The sequence below is a fragment of the Trichomonas vaginalis genome, chromosome V (assembly GCF_026262505.1).
Source record: "Trichomonas vaginalis G3 chromosome V, whole genome shotgun sequence".
Classification (NCBI taxonomy): domain Eukaryota; phylum Parabasalia; order Trichomonadida; family Trichomonadidae; genus Trichomonas; species Trichomonas vaginalis.
The window spans coordinates 29493265-29516324 of NC_067207.1; the positions used below are offsets into that span (position 1 = coordinate 29493265).

The 23060-nt window shown below is 35.4% G+C and overlaps 10 protein-coding genes and 2 pseudogenes across 12 annotated transcripts, besides 2 other annotated features; 6 read left to right on the forward strand and 6 right to left on the reverse strand.

The window, feature by feature from the left end:
• Positions 1-10082: part of a mobile genetic element that runs on past the window's edge.
• TVAGG3_0425330 (organellar and viral DNA polymerase type B) lies at positions 281-1219 on the reverse strand (the record flags this gene model as incomplete). The annotated part of the gene is made up of 1 exon (XM_051233555.1): positions 281-1219. The coding sequence occupies one exon, from the start codon at positions 1217-1219 to the stop codon at positions 281-283; it is 939 nt and encodes a 312-aa protein (XP_051103285.1).
• Positions 2318-2536, reverse strand: TVAGG3_0425340 (uncharacterized protein; the record flags this gene model as incomplete). The annotated part of the gene is made up of 1 exon (XM_051233556.1): positions 2318-2536. One exon carries the CDS (start codon positions 2534-2536, stop codon positions 2318-2320), a length of 219 nt encoding a protein of 72 aa, XP_051103286.1.
• TVAGG3_0425350 (uncharacterized protein) lies at positions 3701-4285 on the reverse strand (the record flags this gene model as incomplete). The annotated part of the gene is made up of 1 exon (XM_051233557.1): positions 3701-4285. One exon carries the CDS (start codon positions 4283-4285, stop codon positions 3701-3703), a length of 585 nt encoding a protein of 194 aa, XP_051103287.1.
• TVAGG3_0425360 (DNA/RNA polymerases family) lies at positions 4733-5851 on the reverse strand (the record flags this gene model as incomplete). The annotated part of the gene is made up of 1 exon (XM_051233558.1): positions 4733-5851. One exon carries the CDS (start codon positions 5849-5851, stop codon positions 4733-4735), a length of 1119 nt encoding a protein of 372 aa, XP_051103288.1.
• On the reverse strand, positions 7523-7675 carry TVAGG3_0425370 (uncharacterized protein; the record flags this gene model as incomplete). Its single annotated transcript, XM_051233559.1, has 1 exon — positions 7523-7675. The coding sequence occupies one exon, from the start codon at positions 7673-7675 to the stop codon at positions 7523-7525; it is 153 nt and encodes a 50-aa protein (XP_051103289.1).
• TVAGG3_0425380 lies at positions 9068-9866 on the reverse strand (annotated as a pseudogene). The gene has a single exon. A coding segment is annotated over exon 1 (799 nt).
• Positions 10083-14330: 4248 nt separating the features above from the next.
• Positions 14331-15130, forward strand: TVAGG3_0425390 (annotated as a pseudogene). Its single transcript has one exon. A coding segment is annotated over exon 1 (800 nt).
• Positions 15131-15286: 156 nt separating this feature from the next.
• On the forward strand, positions 15287-15649 carry TVAGG3_0425400 (uncharacterized protein; the record flags this gene model as incomplete). The annotated part of the gene is made up of 1 exon (XM_001321622.2): positions 15287-15649. The coding sequence occupies one exon, from the start codon at positions 15287-15289 to the stop codon at positions 15647-15649; it is 363 nt and encodes a 120-aa protein (XP_001321657.2).
• A 1560-nt stretch (positions 15650-17209) lies between these two features.
• Positions 17210-23060: part of a mobile genetic element that runs on past the window's edge.
• TVAGG3_0425420 (phage tail repeat-like family) lies at positions 17579-18173 on the forward strand (the record flags this gene model as incomplete). Its single annotated transcript, XM_051233560.1, has 1 exon — positions 17579-18173. A coding segment is annotated over one exon (595 nt), but the record flags the coding sequence as incomplete, so codon positions are not given.
• Positions 19421-19822, forward strand: TVAGG3_0425430 (uncharacterized protein; the record flags this gene model as incomplete). The annotated part of the gene is made up of 1 exon (XM_051233561.1): positions 19421-19822. One exon carries the CDS (start codon positions 19421-19423, stop codon positions 19820-19822), a length of 402 nt encoding a protein of 133 aa, XP_051103291.1.
• On the forward strand, positions 20377-20601 carry TVAGG3_0425440 (phage tail repeat-like family; the record flags this gene model as incomplete). Its single annotated transcript, XM_051233562.1, has 1 exon — positions 20377-20601. One exon carries the CDS (start codon positions 20377-20379, stop codon positions 20599-20601), a length of 225 nt encoding a protein of 74 aa, XP_051103292.1.
• Positions 20900-23053, forward strand: TVAGG3_0425450 (DNA/RNA polymerases family; the record flags this gene model as incomplete). The annotated part of the gene is made up of 1 exon (XM_051233563.1): positions 20900-23053. One exon carries the CDS (start codon positions 20900-20902, stop codon positions 23051-23053), a length of 2154 nt encoding a protein of 717 aa, XP_051103293.1.

The following is a 23060-nucleotide window of genomic DNA, read 5'->3' on the forward strand; positions in this document are numbered from 1 at the left end:
ACTTTATTTTTACATTATGACACGAAGTGAAGATTTGCACTTCGTCAAATTTTATAAAAAACTAACTTTATTTTTACATTATGACACGAAGTGAAGATTTGCACTTCGTCAAATTTTATAAAAAATTAGCGTTATTTTTGGAATTTTGTGAAAACTCAACGGTTTGACACATGCCATATGCCATTTTACTCAGAATTTTGTGCTGAATTCAGCAAAAATAATGTTTATGTTAACATGTTAGATCTAACACGTTTTCTAACCTCTTTTCTAACATAACTATTTACAAGCGTTTTACATGGTATATGTTGCGATGGTTCATGACTTTAAACAGTTTTGTAGCTTCTATTTCTTCTTTTAGTACATCGAATGTTTTAACTATGCCGAAGGTTTCTTTATACTTCTTCTTGACGTCAGATAATAGGAAATCGTCAGCAGTTGGATAGTTTTTGTTCAGAAATGCTAACATGTCCATTTTATCTTCTGCTGGCTTTTCTGCTTCTTTCTTTAAGTCTGCATAGTCGTTTCTCATTCTTTCTATCTCTTTGACTGAGTAGTTATATTTCCTAATTGCTGCCTTACATTTTGAACATTGCGGGTTCAATTTTGCGTTATACATTGAAATAAAACCAGCTAAAACAACTAAAGCGTCAATTGCTCTCTTCATCTCAAACATAGCGGGTCTTATTTGTTTGTTCCATACTTTGCCTCTTCTATCTTTATCTCTTATTTCCCAAACACATTCAGCAACTAACGAAACAAAGTTGTCGTAGGTCTTAAATTCTTCAGATTTATATATGTCAGAAATATTTTTATAAACCATGTCGCAATCTTTGTCCATAACTTTATGGTTGCAATGAAAACCAAGGAATTCATAATTTACTTTACGTATGAATTTCTTAATTTCTACTGAGTCAGTTGGTTTCACTTCAATTTCGTCGAATTCAGGAATAGTGAGTTTTTGTTGTTGGATTTCAGGTAGTTTAGGCAAATGGTCAATAATGTCCTGCATTTCATAAAGATATTCTTCATTTGTTTCATCTTTCGCACTACAGTCTAAATTACTTGTTAAAAGTTCTTGCTTTATCTTCTGGATTTCTGTTTCAAAAGTATATGAAGAAGGAATGAAGCTTTTCATTTCTACTAACATAGATGTTGGATTCATGACTAACGAGTTTGGTGCTGTTGTTTGAATTGTTGTTGTGCCGATTGTTGAAATCATATCTTTACATACAAGATAAAAATTTTTCTTAGAAAAAAATTAGCGTTATTTTTCTTTCATAAGGAAATGTCAAAAATTCATGATTTTCGAGAGTTTTAGACCATGTTAGAAAAGTGGTTAGAAAACGTGTTAGATCTAACCATCTACCCGACATTCTCGTCAAATACAAAAAAATGAAGAATAACTTTCACTTTTTCATTATATAACTGTTATTTTTGACGAAGTGAAGATTTACACTTCGTCAAAAAAATCCCTGAAATCATATCTTTTATACAAAATAAAAAAATAAATAAAAATAAAACTAACTTTATTTTTTCTATCTTAAGGAAATTCATGAAAATTCAAGAGGGTAGAAATGAGGTTAGAAATGAGGTTAGAAATGAGGTTAGATCTAACCTCTTCACCTAAATTATATTTTTGGTGTAAATTTCATTGACTGACTGACTGACGGCACAAAGTGGCTTAGCGAAAACATTAATATATAAAATTCATGATTTTCGAGAGTTTTAGACCATGTTAGAAATGAGGTTAGAAAACGTGTTAGATCTAACATTCTAACATAAACATTATTTTTGCTGAATTCAGCAACAAAATGAACGAGGTCAGGATGTATGTAAATACCTTTGAATTCATTTATAACGCCCTTAGTAAGCTCATAAAATGCTTGTTTTGAGGTCGAGCCACTTTTGGCTCCACAGTATTCTTTCAACCAAAACTCAAGAATTTCCTGCGTGAATTTTGTATAAAAAGCAACCGTCTGAATTCCGGCGGTTGCTATATTCTTCACAAAATGCCTTATAATATTCTTCGTTCTACAAAGCAAGCATATCATTGGTTTGAAAACCAACAGACAAAAGAACTTTTAGAAGAATTTCCTCATATGATTGCTTCCCTCGGAAAACCGAGAGAAGAGATTCCGTATGAAAATTCAAGAGGGTGAAAAAACAGGTGAAAAAAGAGGTGAAATCTCACCTCTTCACCTAAATTATATTTTTGGTCCGGGAACAACTTTCTCTCAATTGGAGCTGTAGCATACTCTTTGCGTAAACGGTTCAGACCTTCTTCGAAGTCTTGGTCTCTCTTGGACTGAGATTGGAATTACTGGGGTGGAGCTTGCTGGAACAACCAAGGGTTGGGGAAGTAAGGCATAGGCTGAGGAGGGTAGTTCGGGAAGCCTTGTGGTGGGTAGTAACCTTGAGGTGGAAATTGGTAGTAATTCGGAGGTACTTGCTGGAACTGAGGTTGCTGAGGAGACTGTTGTGGTTCTTTAGGTTCCTCTGGTTTGGGAATGGACTGGGTTGGTGGGACGTGGGACATTCGTTTGTGGCTTAACCGTCGGACCACAACGATAAAAATCTCTGCTACTAGCAGTACTGCTACTGTCAGTAGCAGTACTTTTACTGACAGTAGCAGTACTTTTTCTGACAGTAGCAGTACTTTTACTGACAGTAGCAGTACTTTTTCTGACAGTAGCAGTACTTTTACTGACAGTAGCAGTACTTTTACTGACAGTAGCAGTACTTTATCGTCGAAAACCCTCTCAAATTTTCCTTTTTACTGACAGTAGCAGTACTTTTACTGACAGTAGCAGTACTTTTACTGACAGTAGCAGTACTTTTACTGACAGTAGCAGTACTTTTACTGACAGTAGCAGTACTTTTACTGACAGTAGCAGTACTTTTACTGACAGTAGCAGTACTTTTACTGACAGTAGCAGTACTTTTTCTGACAGTAGCAGTACTTTTACTGACAGTAGCAGTACTTTTACTGACAGTAGCAGTACTTTATCGTCGAAAACCCTCTCAAATTTTCCTTTTTACTGACAGTAGCAGTACTTTTACTGACAGTAGCAGTACTTTTACTGACAGTAGCAGTACTTTTACTGACAATAGCAGTACTTTTACTGACAGTAGCAGTACTTTTACTGACAGTAGCAGTACTTTTACTGACAGTAGCAGTACTTTTACTGATAGTAGCAATGGTCGAGGTCGAACCTACCGACGAGGCAATTTACCTAATTGAAATTAACGAGCTTGTTAAAGACTTCCTCAGGCAGAATGTAAAAGGCAAGCTTGTTAACGGTTGGATAACGGGAAGGGCTGCCTTGAATCTCGAGACTTCGACCGGAATTCCAATTCAAATACCAGAAAACACTCCTTTCGACGACATAAAGCAAGCAAAGAAGGAAGCCATTATAAAGTTCTTTGCCAAGCGTCCTTGGATACTACTTCCAAACAGAGAGAACCCTTTCCCAAGAATTATACAAATTCTCAGAGCACTGTTCCACTTCTCGGGTCAGCCGTTCTACATAACCTCAGAAGGCGGCATCCAACCAGTTCAGTAAACATCTCATTTTAACTTCACTTTTTTATGTTTTTTGTGAAAGTGTCAAAAATAAATTGTTTTCATGAGTTTTCTACGATGTTAGAAAAGTGGTTAGAAAACGTGTTAGATCTAACATGCTAACATAAACATTATTTTTCAATACTTTTTCAGCACTTTTCCGTAGTTATATATGAAAGACAATTCGAGATAAAAGTCATAGTACAATGGAATAATATGTTGCACACCATTTGTTGTGAACCAAACTTGAAAGTCAGAGAAACTGTTACTAGGTGGTTCGTAGAATTTAGAAGCAAAGTCATAAAAGTCCTTACCAATACATAGAAAACTATTGTTGCTTGAACTGAAACTTGCATGACACATAACATTTTGAGGGTCAAACACGTTTCTATAAACTGTCAAATCTGCTGGTGGAAGTATAAATTTAAATGGACCATCTGGTGGTAATGGTTCGTTCTGGTTTAGTAACCGAAGAAATTGTGCCCAAGAACGTTTGTCTACTTTCCAAAATAAAAACTCTGTATCTCTTGGAGGGTTAATTTCAATCTTTTGAAATGAAACGGTGGAGTTCATCTTGTCATATTCTAGTTTCAGATAGTATGTTCCATTTAGTAAAGAGTCGTATTTTTCTTGAAATTCCCAATAATATTTGTTCATTTGAGTTTGAAAGTCATTTAGAGTTTTCTCAAGACTTTCGTCTGAACGAACTGTAAAGATTCTCATTTCGTCAAATTTGTCTATTAGACCATCAGGACCTTTATACTGCCCATGAAAATATACTGCGAACATAAATGCGTTAGTTCTATTTGAAAACAAAACTCTTCTAAATCCTATTGCCTTTGCATCTGAAGGACTTTGAAGCCAACGAATTGGATAGTCAAACCTGTATGCTCGGGATGAAATTTCTTCATCTGAAATAGTCCTACCAGCATTTGTAAAGATATAGTCTAATGGTTTTGTATCTGCTACTTTTGTTCTTTGTTTTTCAACCTGAAGCATTTAATATATGTAAAAATATATTGTTTTAAAATGGTATGCCATATAGCTTCTTGAATTTGTTAAGAAGTATTTGAACGTATTTTCCATCTGTATCTCTAGTGTTTACATAAGCAAACTCAGCGTACATTTCAAATAAAATAAAAAAATGTCACTTTTTAAAAAATAAATTTTTTATTTCATGCAATGTTTTATTTCTGTGCCGTCTTCAAGTATACCCCAATATTTCCTTTTCGATATTACATGAACTTCGGAAAATACCTTATCTAGCTTAAAACAGCCCATCTTTTCACCGACTAAACCCATTTCAATGAGTTTGTTGTACCCTTCTTCGTTCGTCATGAGTGCGTCAATGTTCTCATAGTAAACCTTCACTTTGGATTTGACTTCGGAGAAGAATTTGTTGTAGTTGTCAAGGACTGCCTTTGCGAACTGAGGGTAAGACCAATGTTCGACAATAGGTTTTAATGTGGTTACTAAGCCACTTTGACCTTGAGTGAATTCGTACTTCAAAACAAAAGGAGAAAACCTTTCAACAAAGTTGTCGACCTTCTCATAATGTTTACTCTTCATCTCTTGAGGTTTCTTAATGGAATATCCCCATGTCGAATTCATAAGCAATTTGAGTGTCATTGCAAGTTTGGGGTTTGAAGCTTTCCTAATATCATACAGTTGTTGTATGACTTTTCCAACTGTATAGTTCCTTCCCGGGAACTCACCATCTTCGTTTGGAATTCCAGTCGGAATATATTGGACAAACCTCATGTACGCAGCGTTAAGGTCGACATAGTATATCTTTTCGTTTGAGTCGAACTTGTCGCAACCAATTGGTCCAGTTTGTGGAAATTCAAGTGAGTCTCTTATCTTCTGAGAAACTTCTCCTGTTATCTCATAAACATCGTCGAAGCAACCTGTTTCATATAAAACCTTCTGACCTAACTCAGATGCTCTCCAATACAATTTGACGTCAATTGGATGTCTCAATGGAAGTTTGTTTATAGCATCTTGAAGTTCTTGCAACCTCATTGGAAGTTCTTCTGGTTCAGGTTGGTATCCGAACAATCCAACTCCTTGTGGAACTGTGTACTTCTTTTGTACTAGAACTTTGTCTGGAACAACTTTTGGTCTTGCTAACAATGAAAAGTTTGTTTCGTCTTTTGGTACAAAAGTTTCTGTCAGCTTGTCATCTGGAATTGGTTCCAACAAACCTTTCTCGAAAAGAATGTTTACAGCTCTGACAATGTTGCACTTGCCTTTTCCGAACAATGGGTTTGTAAGACTTTCGTTCAACATGAAGTGGTTGTGGACAATTACAATCTTCAACCATGGTAAATTGAACTCAACAACATAGTCGTCATGTGAAGAACCTTTAGCTGTAGGTATGTTGACTCGGATATTGACATTTGCCAACGGTGCAATTTTTGCCAATTGACCTCTGAGAATGTACCTTGTCTTCACACATGACTCAAGATACTTCATCTTCTCATCTGTAACAAGACCAGAGTTCCTGAGACATGTAAGAATACAAGGTTCATTGACAATTGTTTCAATTGAATTGTAAATTCCATACCTTGTCAAGTCAATGTCAGACTTATTTATGAACGGGAAGTATCCAGCATGTTGTCTGACTGCTTGAGGGTTAGGTTGGTACCATTCGAAACTTGACACTTGCAATTCCTTCAATTGCATTCAAAATGTCTGAGTCGGAGTCAACCATTTGTTCTCTCTTTGTAGTCTTGAAAGCGTCAAGAAGTTTTGCGGCTGTTTGTTCATTGCCATGTGCATAGTAAATGTGACCATCCAAATCTGTTATGGTCAATCTGAGATTGTGTCCTTTCTTATTTCCGTCTTGTATGGCAGCAAGTACTCCCATGAAGCCTTCTTTGTTCTTTCCTTCGTCAAAGTTTACTGTAAAGGTTCGACCAGATGTAATTTGACTTCTAACTTCACGATACTTTTCATATGCATATTTTGTTCTTTCCATGGGAGCATGACCATCCTCTGCACTACCTTTTTTCCTTCTCAAAGGATGCAATTGTTCGTCATGTTTCCAGTAGAATCTGGCAAAGCCGTCGTGTCCTTCAACTTGAGGTTCACTAACATCGAAAGGCATGTCCATAAGACGTTCTTTTTTCTAACCTCTCTAGTCTGTTTGGATAATTGGCACGTGCTGTTTCCAAATCCATTTCGTAGCGAAGACCAGACAATTTGTCATAGACTTTTATGGGTCTTCCCTTCCTATATTTAAATTCTTCGAAACTCTCCAACCATATCTTTGTAACTCTGCTTTTATTCTAGCAGACTTTCTATCCATTCTATATGGGGGCATTTTTATAAAAAAAAAAATGTTTTTTTTCTTTACTTTACATAACCGCCTGCTGCCATAAGTCTTTGACGCCAACCCATACCAGCTAATGAAGGTTGACTTGGTTTAGTTTGGAAACTAAACTTTGGTTTTGGTTTATCTTCAGTTTTTTGGTTTTTCTTCTTCTATCGGTTTTTTCGTCACTTTTCGGTTTCTCTGACTTTACTTCACTTGCAGGAACAGTTGTGTCGTCAACATCTTCATAAATATCATATGCCATTTGTTTTTGTTTTCCTTTCAACTTTTTGTGTTTGTTGTAAAGTTTAGAATATTTCGACTCTAAGTCAATGAGATGTTCTATAATGAACTGTTGGTCAGTGAAGTAAACTTTTCCATCTGTTGTCTCGAAAGCTCCTTCAGACTTCAATATTTTATTTGTGAGAGTCTGTTTCTTTTTTGAGATACTAGCCGTTCCATTTCTATGAAAAGTGACTTTATAGTTAGGGTTTGTATTTCCAGACCTGGCACTTTCTATTATTGAATTTTTCTCTTCATCTGTAAGTTCTTTGACAGGTTTTGACAATGGTTCTGAACTTTTTGTTTGTGGTGTCAAATCTACCGTTTCAACTTCTTCGGTCATTTCATCTCAGTAAAAAATTTTAGTTTGGTTTGTTTTCAACTGGTTGTTTAGGTTTTTTAAGTCGGTCTAAAACTTCCTGAGGTATAGGAAGAACTTGACAAACACGTTGTGTAACTGCTGGAAGCCGACAAATCCATCTTGAACTTATTTGTCTCAATGCTGCATTGTTCATTTCATCTCAATAAAAAACTTTACATTCCCCACGTTTGAGGCGGTTGAGGTTGGTTATTGTTTACCCACTGTTGTGCATGGTTATATCCTCTGTTAAAGAATCTTTCACCTTGGTCCATATAGTGTCCTGCTTGGTTATAGTAGTCATTTGCTTTGTTATAATAGTTTCCTGCTTGTCTTCCTACATTGTCCATCCATCCTTGAACTTTTCCTCTTGTTTCAGGATTTGGAATAAGATTTGTTGCATCTCGTGCTACATCCAACCTTTCTGTACAGTTTGTATAATAGGTTGTGCTTTCTCTTTCAGTATACCTAATGTACTCAAAATCTTCCTTCCAATTCCAAATGCACCTCTGGCTATTGTTCCCACTGCGGGCAAAAATCTGGATGCAACTCCTGCTAATGCGCCAAATAAACCCATTTCTTATGGGTTAAAAAATGACGAATCCAAACAAGGACCCCTATGTTTCTAAAGCGACAAAGAAAGCACTCATGATAAAAATCTTTAGTTCAACACCAAATGCTTGGTTTATGGATATCTTGGAAAACATTCCGAGGTATAGAGAAGATGGACCACCATATTGGCTAATATTTGTTGGTCAAAACACAAGATACTGTGAAGCCATACCATTATGGTCCAAAAATATTTTAGATGTGAAAACTGCTTTGACAATATTCGTTGACAAATACCATCCAACAAAACTGACATCTGACTGTGAAAGTTCTTTCAAATCAGATGATATTAAAAACTATCTGCGTTCAAAAATGTAAACCAATATTTCATTGTCGACCAAAAACCATTCTGCTCTTGGTGTCATTGACGGTTGTATAAAAATGTTAAGAGACTTAAAACCAACCACAAGGTGGTGAAGCAAATGAAATGTCATATGACGACAAATATAGACACTTCTCCATGGCAAAGATGAGACAAGTTTTAAATATTTACAATAACCGTAAACAAAAAGGTTTGGGAAACCACTCCCCCGAAGAAATGAAAAACAACCCCGACTTAGAGAAAGACTATATATTTAATAATTTAGTCAAAGAGACAAACAAGAAAGAATGCCGGGCTCAAACTTCAGAAAGGTGACAAAGTAAAAATAGAAATACCTAAACGCGACCCATATGAAAATACTATTGACTATGACAACAATGGGAAACTCGACAGGTACTCACATTCGTGTTCGTAAAAATAGAAGAAGTATACAAGAGAATATTATGAAGTTTTAGGCAAACATGGCAAAATGTACACACTGCAAGCAGAAGATAAAACTACTATTGCCAGACCTCGTTTCAAACTTGTCAAAGTTCAAGGTGGTATACTTTCAAAGACAGTTCCTAACAATATAAGACAACTCCTGACGAATATGCTAAAGAAGTTGAAAAATGACGACTAAGCAATTCTATACCATGCGTAAACTGTCATGTAAGGTGGCATATATTCTTTACTTTGTCCCGTTGTTTGCGTATATCCTGAAACGTGATGTGTATGGTTTCCTCCTCCCTCAGTGTTACTCCAGTACAATTTATAGCAAACTTAACGTTGTCTTTAACATCATATCCTTTACCTTTTGTCATTGCTGACCAATCCCAATATCTATGCTTATGCCAACCTGCTTGAGATGTACTTAAATCTATGTAGTGACTGTGTGAAGGTAAATTTTCACCTGAAATCGTTTTACTTCCACCTGTTTCCTTTGAAGAGTTTGCACAATACAAAAACCTGTCGACTATTTGAGTCCAAGTTCCAAAACCAAGTACTACTTCTGGTCTGGTAGAGTTATTGAAACATATAATGAGCCAACCGGGTAAATAAGATTCGGCAAAATTTGTTTAAGCACATTGAGTTCCTGTCTTAGATGCATAATACTATTGTCATTAGATATCAAAGTATCTACAAGACTTGTTGCCGGTGGTATTGTTGGACCTTTATTTGGCAAGGTTGTGTTTAGTGTAATATCATCTGCTGTAAAAGTTGTAAAACTTGTATGTGTATGAGTCTTATCTGCTTTCTTCTCTAACTCATCATCGTTAACATAAGTTTTATCTGCTTTAAGGTCTAAACATCCTGAAACCCATCCTGTATCAGCTTTAGTTTTAAAAATCTTCGATGTCCATTCATGATACCATTCAACCCTTTCTTTAATTTCATTATCCTTTTCATCCACATATTCCTTATCTGCCTTCTTCATTAACTTACTAGCCACATATTCCTTATCCGCTTTCTTTTCAAGGCTAACGTTTAAGTCTGTTATTTCAGATATAGAATGTGTATGTCCAACGGCACTTTTCCTGTTTAAGGTTTCTTGTAAGTTTGTAATATTTGCAATGGTATGTGTATGTCCAACGTCACTTTTACTGTTTAAGGTTTCTTGTAAGTTTGTAATATCAGATATAGAATGTGTATGTCCAACGTCACTTTTACTGTTTAAGGTTTCTTGTAAGTTTGTAATATCAGATATAGAATGTGTATGAGTCTTTTTAGAATATTCGTTTTCAGCTCTTGTCACTTCACTTGACATTTTATTGTCAACATATGTTTTGTCTGCTAGTTCAGGATGAGTATGTTCTTTTGTTGCATAAGCATTGTTAGCTCTTTCTTCTTCTTTTGCTATTGCATCGTCTACATATTCTTTGTCAGCTTTGTTGTCAACATCTGCTTTCAAAAGAAGTTCATTTATAGGTTTCTCTCGTTTAAAGTTCCTTTTGTTGGATTTATACAGACAGTATTGTTCTTCTTGTCTTGAATAGAAACTCATCTGTCATTGGGTTTAATGTCAGTTTTAAGTTTCCTTCTTTCAATGACTCAGATATCTTAGAATAGTTTGAAAAGTTTTGTTGTTTCTTATTTAGAGCTTGCATAATGAGTTGTCGGTTGTGTTGTATTTCTCTCATAGACGCTGTTTCATTTGACATTTTTATTCTAGATAAAATATGCTTTCAATAGAAAAAGAAAATTCAAGAGTTGCTACAACTAAACCATTAGATGAACTTTTTAATGTCGGTCAAAAGGTTGACATAGACAATCTAAAGCATGAAGGCTATCGTTTTGACTACCCATTAAGATGGTTAAGAGACCCATCCGTCACAAAAGCTATTGGCTTTCGTAGAATGAAGTTTGTCTCACAAGTTCAAACAGGTTTTCCATTTATTGTAAGGTTTCATATAGATTATACATCTGAAGGGCAACGAAAAATGTGGGAAGAAATTGAGCTAATACAAGTTGACCTCTCATCTTCTCTACAGGCTGCATTAAAAAATATAGAAGATAAAATAAATTCATGTTATGCAAAATATGCTGATGAATATGCGAATACCAATAGCACACTTTATGTGAGAATTGTATATGACAAACAAAATTCACAAGTGTCATTTCAAATCTACGAAGACAATCCAAAGAAAGACGAACAAATATATACAGAATTCACTGCAATGTCATGGTATTATTTGCAAAGAATGTTAAATCAGAAAGTTGAACCTCCTTTAGCAAATATTCTACAGTCGATATGCAAGAGATGAACCATATTTATTTAAAGATGTTTTCGACCAAGATGCTGTGATAGTTCATGCTTCATTTTCTGGCGCCAAACTCTTTCTTATGCTTGGCAAATGACTTTTACGAAAAACCTACAAAGTTATACGAACCACCAAGTGGAAGTATTTCAGACTTTCAAGTATGGTTTACTACAGATGGAAGAAAAAGAATAATTCCATTATACCATGCGTTTTACTTAGAACTTAGTTTCATATACAACTACTATCGAACGATAAAAATATAATTTTTTAATACGGTTGAGGTGTTGGATTTGGTTGCCAACTAGACTGTGGTGCAGGTTCAGGCTGTTGTAAACAGGAGCTTGTTCTTCTGGTTCAGGGTCTTTAGGTATAATACCAACGAACTGACCTACTCTTTTACCAATATTTTTGACACCGTTCCAAATTCCTCTTCCGACAGATTTTATTCCATTCCATATACCTCTTCCAACATTTCGAAAGAAGTTTCCTATTCTTCCAAAGAAACCCATTTTACTATATGTAAAAATCTAATGTCCGCCTAGTCTCTTACGTTTCCTTCTGAGTTCATTGCATTCTTTAACTGGAGCTCATACATTCTATTTCTCCTCTGGTAGAAAACATATTCTGGGTCAACTCCTGTGTTCGCGTCATCTGCATAAAGTTGTTTATATCCCACTTCAGGGTTTGTATAAAACTCTTTCCATCTCATATTTGCATACCATGGTGGCAAACCTAACGCAGCGTCATTTGACATGGCAGTTTGCATTTGTACATCTGTTGGCACTTGACCATAGTTTGCCATTGCAGTTTGTATTCTAACTTCATTTGGAATATTCTCTGGGTTTGGTTGTCCAGGTTGCTGTGCATTCGCTAAGTTCTGTGCGTCATTTAATATTAGATAAAAATATCTCTTACGAGTACATATACTGAACATTTGCAGGCATTGGTTCATCTTCATATTCTCTATATCTTTCTGCCACGTCAAATAAATAAATGACACAATGGAAAAAACCTAAAACTAACAATCCGATTTCAAGCCACATTTACTTACTAATAAAATTTCTTTGTTATGACACTTTCTCCAGTTTATAGGACCTCTCTCATATTCTATCTTGTCATATCTAAACTCATAGTCGTTTATATCTTCTAGCCATCTCATAACGGTTTCCAAACCACTTTTATCGGATGTAAAGTAAAAGCATGGATGGTTATGTAAAACGTCTAAAGTTTCTAAAGAGTCTCTCAAAGTCCAGTCTACTTGGTATGAAAATCGTATGTGTTAATAGAACGGCGGGTCCACTATAAAGAAACATTTTCCTTGTCTTATATTTTTCATAAACTCTGTCAATGACATCTCACAAACTCTATACCCTCAATATATTTTTCTATGTCCTCTTTGAAAACATTTGTATAGTTAAGATATAAACTTTTGACATAAGTGTTTCAATGTCATGAACTCTTATAGCACCACTATATAATAGTCTAGCAGATATACTATCCAGTCTATATATTCTGCTTTTTTCAAAACCTCTCTCACAATATTTTTCTTATCTAATGGTATACGTTCCATCTTACCTATGGGTATCTTTTCTTTTAACTCTTTCAATATATTGTTTGTGTCTGGAATATGTTTGAGACGGTCCATATAGTTGTCGAAGTCATTGCATATAATCTTTGAGTCTGGGAATATTGTATGACACAAATGGGATATATAGAAACTTCCACCGAACAAATCTACAAATGTTAGACCATTCGGTAGTTTCTTAAGTTCTCTCAATAGAATATCTTTACATCTACTCTTATTTCCAAAGAAGGGTAACGGTGGTTTTGTAAAATTCATTTATATATAATAATAAAAATGTTTTTACCCGAAAAGTGACAGAAAAGTGACAAAGCATGAAAACATATATAATTTGTGAAAAGCGACACAAAAAGTGACATTTAAAAAAGTGATACTATTAATATGATGTAAATAACAACGGTTTTGGTTTTGTCACCGGCTGGTCGGCTGGGGTTCGGTCCTCCTCTTGGGTCTTGGGCAAAATTTCTTAGGGGCTAGAGGGCGCAACGCGCCTGGAAGCCCTCCGAATATAAACTTCATTTATACTAAACATCTTCGGGGCTAGAGGGCGCAACGCGCCTGGAAGCCCTCCGAATATAAACTTCATTTATACTAAACATCTTCGGGGCTAGAGGGCGCAACGCGCCTGGAAGCCCCACCAACCTGACCTTATTTTCAACTAGAAGTGAGGTACGGTAATCTTACGGATTCCCGTAACTCAATTTTACGGGAAAAGTGCAGTAAACTACTCAATTTACGGAAAAAGTGTCGTAAACTATTGATGTGGCGGTAAAATCACGGTAATTCACGGAAAGCTATATGCGAAAATTTGAAATTATACAAAATCGAGCGAAACACTTTTAAATAGGTTGTTCTCGTATTTCAAATACTATTCCCAGATTTATTGTCGTCAGAATATTTCCAAATTTTTGCCGATTTACAAAAAATGATTTACAAAGCATATTTTTTAAGGGTGCGCCCGGGAGGATCATGTAAACTTCAGAATTTAGAACCTTCATTTTTAAGCAATAACTTGGTACCTAAATAGGTAGGAAAACTCTAAAAATATCAAAAAATACAACTTGGCTCCATAATAATCCTGTCATGGTGGCTGTTTGTATCCCCTAGTATTTTCCTCTTGAATCTCTTTTTCTGTCGAAATTAAATTCAAATCTCAGAAGTAGAAGTGAATAATCGACTTATTACTGCTATTATACGAATAAATAAATTCATTATATTATTTTTATTTACATAATATCTGTTTGAAGTCCATAATTCTATAAATTTTTCTTCAAAAACATTACAATCTTGATAGTTTTGATACTGTTTAATAGGTTTTTGGCACCTTATTTAGTATTTACTACGTATAGAGTCGATCTGAACTTAATTTTCGGGAATTTAAAATATTTATTATAAGTAAAATCTGATTTGAAATTTATGTTTAACTACTCATATCTTGCATTATCCAAAAAAAAAAAAAAAAAAAGGGTATTGGGGCTTCCAGGCACTTCGTGCCCTCTAGCCCCAGTCACTTCTCTGTCACTTTTCAGGTAAAAACATTTTTATTATTGTATATAAAATGAATTTTACAAAACCACCGTTACCCTTCTTTGGAAATAAGAGTAGATGTAAAGATATTCTATTGAGAGAACTTAAGAAACTACCGAATGGTCTAACATTTGTAGATTTGTTCGGTGGAAGTTTCTATATATCTCATTTGTGCCATACTGTATTTCCTGACTCAAAGATTATATGCAATGACTTCGACAACTATATGAACCGTCTCAAACATATACCAGACACAAACAAAATATTGAAAGAGTTAAAAGAAAAGATACCTATAGGTAAGATGGAACGTATACCATTAGATAAGAAAAATACTGTCAGAGAGGTTTTGAAAAAAGCAGAGTATATTGACTGGGATAGTATATCTTCTAGACTATTGTATAGTGGTTCTATAAGAGTTCATGACATTGAAACACTTATGTCAAACGTTTTATATCTTAACTATACAAAGGTTTTCAAAGAGGACATAGAAAAATATACTGAGGGTATAGAGTTTGTGAGATGTCATTGGACAGAGTTGTATGAAAAATTTAAAGACAAGGAAAATGTTTTCTTTATAGTAGACCCACGTTCTATAACACATACGATTTTCAATACCAAGTAGACTGGACTTTGAGAGACTCTTTAGAAACTTTAGACGTTTTACATAACCATCCATGCTTTTACTTTACATCCGATAAAAGTGGTTTGGAAACCGTTATGAGATGGTTAGAGGACATACATGACTATGATTTTATACGATAAGATAGAATATGAGAGAGGTCCTATAAACCGGAGAAAGTGTCATAACAAAGAAATTTTATTGGTAAGTAAATGTGGTTTGAAATAGGACTACTTGTTTTAGGTTTTTTCCATTGTGTCATTTACTTATTTGACGTGGCAGAAAGATATAGAGAATATGAAGATGAACCAATGCCAGCAAATGTTCAGTATATGTACTCGTAAGAGATATTTTTATCTAATATTAAAATGGACGCACAGAACTTAGCGAATGCACAGCAACCTGGACAACCAAACCCAGAGAATATTCCAAATGAAGTTAGAATACAAACTGCAATGGCAAACTATGGTCAAGTGCCAACAGATGTACAAATGCAAACTGCCATGTCAAATGACGCTGCGTTAGGCTTACCACCATGGTATGCAAATATGAGATGGAAAGAGTTTTATACAAACCCTGAAGTGGGATATAAACAACTCTATGCAGATGACGCGAACACAGGAGTTGACCCAGAGTATGTTTTCTACCAGAGGAGAAATAGAATGTATGAGCTCCAGTTAAAGAATGCAATGGAACTCAGAAGGAAACGTAAGAGACTAGGCGGACATTAGATTTTACATATAGTAAAATGGGTTTTCTTCAGTAGTATTGGAAACTTCTTTCGAAATGTTGGAAGAGGTATATGGAATGGAATAAAAACCGTAGGAAGAGGAATTTGGAACGGAGTCAAAAATATTGGTAAAAGAGTAGGTCAGTTCGTTGGTATTATACCTAAAGACCCTGAACCAGAAGAACAAGCTCCTGTTATACAACAGCCTGAACCTGCACCACAGTCTAGTTGGCAACCAAATCCAACACCTCAACCGTATTAAAATTATATTTTTACCGTTCGATTAGTAGTTGTATATGAAACTAAGTTCTAAGTAAAACGCATGGTATAATGGAACTATTCTCTTTCTTCCATCTGTTGTAAACCATACTTGAAAGTCTGAAATACTTCCACTTGGTGGTTCATATAGCTTTGTAGGTTTTTCGTAAAAGTCATTTGCCAAGCATAAAAAAGAGTTTTGTGCACCAGAAAATGAAGCATGAACTATAATAGCATCTGAGTCGAAAACATTTTCATATGTTCCATTAGGGTTTTCGACTTCATAAAGTTCGGGTGTACTGGATATTCTGCAGGCTGATTTAACATCCTCAAAAATCTATACCATGCCAAGTTGTTATATTTTGTAGAAATATAAACGTCTTCTCCAAGGTCTTCTATTCTATTGATTTTAACAGTTGCATTTTTCCTGTCATATATAATATCGAGATGGTACTCTCCTTCGTCAATGTTAAACTGGTTTGCATATTCGAGATAGATATCGTTTATTTTTTCTTGAAAAGCTTGAAGAGTTGTTTCTAAGTTTACAAGCAAATTCACTTGTAAAAGTTTTCCCTGTTCAAATTTTCTCATACGTACGTTTTTCTTTGTTATAGTATCGAACTTCAAAAGCGACCGTAAATGGGAAACCATGTATGGCTTCTGAAATGAACTTCATTCTACGAAAGCCAATAGCTTTTGTGACGGATGGGTCTCTTAACCATCTTAGTGGGTAGTCAAAACGATAGCCTTCATGCTTTACGGTCTCTGTCTCAAACTTTTGACCGACATTCGTAAAAAGTTCATCTAATGGTTTAGTTGTAGCAACTCTTGAATTTTCTTTTTCTATTGAAAGCATATTTTATCTAGAATAAAAATGTCGAAAGAAACAGCGTCTATGAGAGAAATACAACACAACCGACAACTCATTTTGCAAGCTCTAATAAGAACACAACAAACTTTTCAAACTATTCTAAGATATCTGAGTCATTGAAAGAAGGAAACTTAAAACTGACGATAACCCAATGACAGATGAGTTTCTGTTTCAAGACAGTAAGAACCATACTGTTTGTATAAATCCAACAAAAGGAACTTTAAACGAGAAACCTATATCTGAACTTCTTTTGAAAGCAGATGTTGGCAACAAAGCTGACAAAGAGTATGTCATTGAAAAAGTTCAAGAAGAACATGACAGAGCAGATGCAACATATGCAACAAAAGAACATACTCATCCTGAACTAGCAGACAAACATATGTTGACAATAAAATGTCAAGTGAAGTGACAAGAGCTGAAAACGAATATTCTAAAAAGACTCATACACATACCATTGCAAATATTACAAACTTACAAGAAACCTTAAACAGGAAAAGTGACGTTGGACATACACATACCATTGCAAATATTACAAACTTACAAGAAACCTTAAACAGGAAAAGTGCCGTTGGACATACACATACATCTTCTGAAATAACAGACTTAAACGTTAGCCTTGAAAATAAAGCAGATAAAACATATGTCAATGAAATATACCAAAGTTTAGTTGGAACAAAAAATATTGAGACTATTGTTGGTGACCTTTCTGTCAATGAAGAAAATAAATATTTTAGATGGCAGTTGGTACAGTCCTTAGAAAATGGTACACGGTATAAACTCATTCCGAAAAATAACAATGAAATGTATGTAAGCTATAAAAAGAGTGATGGTACACAAGTTAAAGTTCCATTAGACAACAACTGCTACTTAAACTTATATGGAGACGAACAAAAGAAATATTTAAGAGTTTATGAAATGGCAGATATGACATTGCCTGACCCAGCTCCAGCACCATATTATTATGACTATGGAGATGACGTTAGAACACCACATGTAGATGAACAAAAGCTAACATTATATTTAGATTTTTATAGATATAAAAGATATAATGCAATAGAAAAAACGAGAATAGTATACTATTATGAAGATGACAGAAATAAATATTATAGTCAAGACTTTACCTACCCTGAAAACATAAGATTATATTATAAAAAATATTCTGACACAAACCAGAAGAAACCTGAAATAGTTGCACTATATTTTAAGTTCAAAAGAGACAATCCTATAATATCTCATATGTTTGATTTAATGAACCCAGTAGGTTCTATTTATACATCTATGGAAGCAAGAGGTCCTCAAGTAATGTTTGGTGTTGGTGCATGGGAACAAATAGTCGACAGGTTTTTGTATTGTGCAAACTCTTCAAAGGAAACAGGTGGAAGTAAAACGATTTCAGGTGAAAATTTACCTGCGCACAGTCACTACATAGATTTAAGTACATCTCAAGCAGGTTGGCATAAGCATAGATATTGGGATTGGTCAGGAATGACAAAAGGTAAAGGATATGATGTTAAAGACGACGTTAAGTTTGCTATAAATTGTTACTGGGATGACACTCAGGGAGAAGGAAACCATACACATTTCGTTTCAGGATATACACAAACAACGGGACAAAGTAAAGACTACATGCCACCTTACATGACAGTTTACGCATGGTATAGAATTGCTTAGTCGTCATTTTCAACTTCTTTAGCATATTCGTCAGGAGTTGTCTTATATTTGTTAGGAACTGTCTTTGAAAGTATACCACCTTGAACTTTGACAAGTTTGAAACGAGGTCTGACAATAGTAGTTTTATCTTCTGCTTGCAGTGTGTACATTTTGCCATGTTTGCCTAAAACTTCATAATATTCTCTTGTATACTTTCTTCTATTTTTACGAACACGAATGTGAGTACCTGTCGAGTTCCCATTGTTGTCATAGTCAATAGTATTTTCATATGGGTCGCGTTTAGGTATTTCTATTTTTACTTTGTCACCTTTCTGAAGTTTGAAGCCTGGCATTCTTTCTTGTTTGTCTCTTTTGACTAAACTATTAAATATATAGTCTTTCTCTAAGTCGGGGTTGTTTTTCATTTCTTCGGGGGAGTGGTTTCCCAAACCTTTTTGTTTACGGCTATTGTAAATATTTAAAATTTGTCTCATCTTTGCCATGGAGAAGTGTCTGTACTTGTCGTCATATGACATTTCATTTGCTTCACCACCTTGTGGTTGGTTTAAGTCTCTTAAGATTTTTATACAACTGTCAATGACACCAAGAGCAGAATGGTTTTGGTCGACAATGAAATATTGGTTTACATTTTTTGAACGCAGATAGTTTTTAATATCGTCTGATTTGAAAGAACTTTCATAGTCAGATGTCAGTTTTGTTGGATGGTATTTGTCAACAAATATTGTCAAAGCAGTTTTCACATCTAAAATATTTTTGGACCATAATGGTATGGCTTCACAGTATCTTGTGTTTTGACCGACAAATATAAACCAGTATGGTGGTCCATCTTCTCTATACCTCGGAATGTTTTCCAAGATATCCATAAACCAAGCATTTGGTGTTGAACTAAAGATTTTTACCATGAGTGCTTTCTTTGTTGCTTTAGAAACATACGGGTCCTTGTTTGAATTCGTCATTTTTAACCCATAAGAAATGGGTTTATTTGGCGCATTAGCAGGAGTCGCATCTAGATTTTTACCCGCAGTGGGAACACTAGCCAGAGGTGCATTTGGAATTGGAAGGAAGATTTTGAGTACATTAGGTATACTGAAAGAGAAAGCACAACCTATTATACAAACCGTACAGAAAGGTTGGGAGGTAGCACGAGATGCAGCAAATCTTATTCCAAATCCTGAAACAAGAGGAAAAGTTCAAGGATGGATGGACAATGTAGGAAGACAAGCAGGAAACTACTATAACAAAGCAAATGACTACTATAACCAAGCAGGGCACTACATGGACCAAGGTGAAAGATTCTTTAACAGAGGATATAACCATGCACAACAGTGGGTAAACAACAACCAACCGCAACCGCCTCAAACGTGGGGAATGTAAATTTTTTTACTGAGATGAAATGAACAATACAGCATTGAGACAAATGGGCTCAAGATGGATTTGTCGGCTTCCAGCAGTTACACAACCACGCGTTTGTCAAGTCCTCCCTATACCTCAGGAAGTTTTAGACCGACTTAAAAAACAACAACAACCAGTTGAAAACAAACCAAACTAAAATTTTTTACTGAGATGAAATGACCGAAGAAGTTGAAACGGTAGATTTGACACCACAAACAAAAAGTTCAGAACCATTGTCAAAACCTGTCAAAGAACTTACAGATGAAGAGAAAAATTCAATAATAGAAAGTGTGAGGTCTGGAAATACAAACCCTAACTACAAAGTCACTTTTCATAAAAATGGAACGGCAAGTATCTCAAAAAAGAAACAGACTCTCACAAATAAAATATTGAAGTCTGAAGGAGCTTTCGAGACAACAGATGGAAAAGTTTACTTCACTGACCAACAGTTCATTATAGAACATCTCATTGACTTAGAGTCGAAATATTCTAAACTTTACAACAAACACAAAAAGTTGAAAGGAAAACAAAAACAAATGGCATATGATATTTATGAAGAGGTTGACGACACAACCATACCAGCAAGTGAGGTAAAGTCAAATGAACCGAAAAGTGACGAAAAACCAATAGAAGAAGAAAAACCAAAAACTGAAGAAAAACCAAAACCAAAGGTTAGTTTCCAAACTAAACCAAGCCAACCTTCATTAGCTGGTATGGGTTGGCGTCAAAGACTTTTGGCAGCAGGTGGTTACGTAAAGTAAAGGAAAAACATTTTTTTATTTTATTTGAAATGTACGCTGAGTCTGTCGCAAAAGACCGTTGGGAAGACATAGATGAAGAAGTCTTTACAAAACATTGACGATGAAGTTCATGAGAGATTAGATGAAGAAGTCTTTACAAAACATTGACGATGAAGTTCATGAGAAATTAGATGAAGAAGTCTTAACAAAAACATAGACAAGAAAGTTCATGAGAGATTAGATGAGAAATATGAAATGGCATACCATTTTAAAACATTTTTAAAACATTTTTAAAACAGTATATTTTTATTTTTATAAAATGCCCCCGTATAGAATGGATAGAAGGTCTGCTAGAATAAAAGCAGAGTTAGAAAGATATGGTTGGAAAGTTTCAAAGAAGTTTAAATATAGGAAGGGAAGACCCATAAAAGTCTATGACAAACTGGCTGGTCTGACCTACGAAATGGATTTGAAAACAGCGCGCACCAACTATCCAAACAGACTTGAGAGGTTAGAAGAAGAACGGCTTATGGACATGCCTTTCAATGTTAATGAACCTCAAGTTGAAGGACACGACGGCTTTGCCAGATTCTACTGGAAACATAACGAACAATTGTATCCTTTGAGGAGGAAAAAAGGAAAAGGTGAAGACGCACATGCTCCAATGGAAAGAACAAGATATGCATATGAGAAGTATCGTGAAGTTAGAAGTCAAATTACTTCTGGTCGAACCTTTACAGTAAACTTTGAAGAAGGAAAGAACAAAGAAGGCTTCATGGGAGTACTTGCTGCCATACAAGACGGAAATAAGAAAGGATACAATCTCAGACTAACCGTAACAGATTTAGATGGTCATATATACTACTCACATGGCAATGTCACAACAGCTGCAATGCTTCTTGACGCTTTCAAGACTACAAAGAGAGAACAAATGTTTGACTCCGACTCAGACATCTTAAATGCGATTGAAGGAATTGCAAGCGTGAAGTTTGAATGGTACCAACCCAACCCTCAAGCAGTCAGACAACATGCTGGGTATTTCCCGTTCATAAACAAGTCTGACATTAACCTGACAAGGTATGGAATTTACAATTCAATTGAAAAAATTGTCAATGAACCTTGTATTCTTACATGTCTCAGGAACTCTGGTCTTGTTACAGATGAGAAGATGAAGTATCTTGAGTCATGTGTGAAGACAAGGTACATTCTCAGAGGTCAATTGACAAAGATTGCACCGTTGGCAAATGTGAATATCCGAGTCAACATTCCGACTGAGAAAGGTTCTTCGCACGATGACTATGTAGTTGACTTCAAATTGCCATGGTTGAAGATTGTACTTCTCCACAACCACTTCATGTTGAACGAAAGTCTTACAAACCCGTTGTTCGGAAAAGGTAAATGCAACATTGTCAGAGCTGTTAACATTCTTTTCGAGAAAGGTTTGTTGGAACCGATTCCAGATGACAAGCTGACAGAAACTTTTGTACCAAAAGATGAAACAAACTTTTCATTGTTAGTGAGACCAAAAGTTGTTCCAGACAAAGTTCTAGCACAGAAGAAGTACACAGCTCCAAAAGGAGTTGGATTGTTCGGATACCAACCTGAACCAGAAGAACTTCCAATGAGGTTGCAAGAACTTCAAGATGCTATCAACCAACTTCCATTGAGAAATCCAGTTGATGTCAAATTGTATTGGAGAGCATCTGAGTTAGGTCAGAAAATTTTATATGAAACAGGTTGCTTTGACGATGTTTATGAGATAACAGGAGAAGTTTCTCAAAAGATAAGAGACTCACTTGAATTTCCACGAACCGGTCCGATTGGATGCGATAAGTTCGACTCATACGAAAAAATATACTATGTCGACCTTAACGCTGCGTACATGAGGTTCGTCCAATATATCCCGACTGGAATTCCAAACGAAAATGGTGAATTCCCGGGAAGGAACTATACAGTTGGAAAGGTCATACAACAACTCTATGATATTAGGAAAGCTTCAAATCCCAAACTTGCAATGACACTCAAATTGCTTATGAATTCGACATGGGGATATTCCATTAAAAAACCTCAAAAGATGAAGAGTAAACACTATGAGAAGGTCGACAACTTTGTTGAAAGGTTCTCCACTTTTGTTTTGAAATACGAGTTCACCGAAGGTCAAGGTGGCTCAGTAACCACAGTAAAACCTATTGTCGAACATTGGTCTTATCCTCAGTTCGCAAAGGCAGTCCTTGACAACTACAACAAATTCTTCTCAGAGGTTAAATCCAAAGTGAAGGTATACTATGAGAACATCGATGCACTCATGACGAACGAGGAAGGCTATAACAAACTCATTGAAATGGGCATGGTCGGTGAGAAAATGGGCTGTTTTAAGCTAGACAAGGTATTTTCCGAAGTTCATGTCCTCTCCAAGCGAAAGTACTGGGCCATACTTGAAGACGGGACAGAAATAAAACATTGCATGAAATAAAACATGG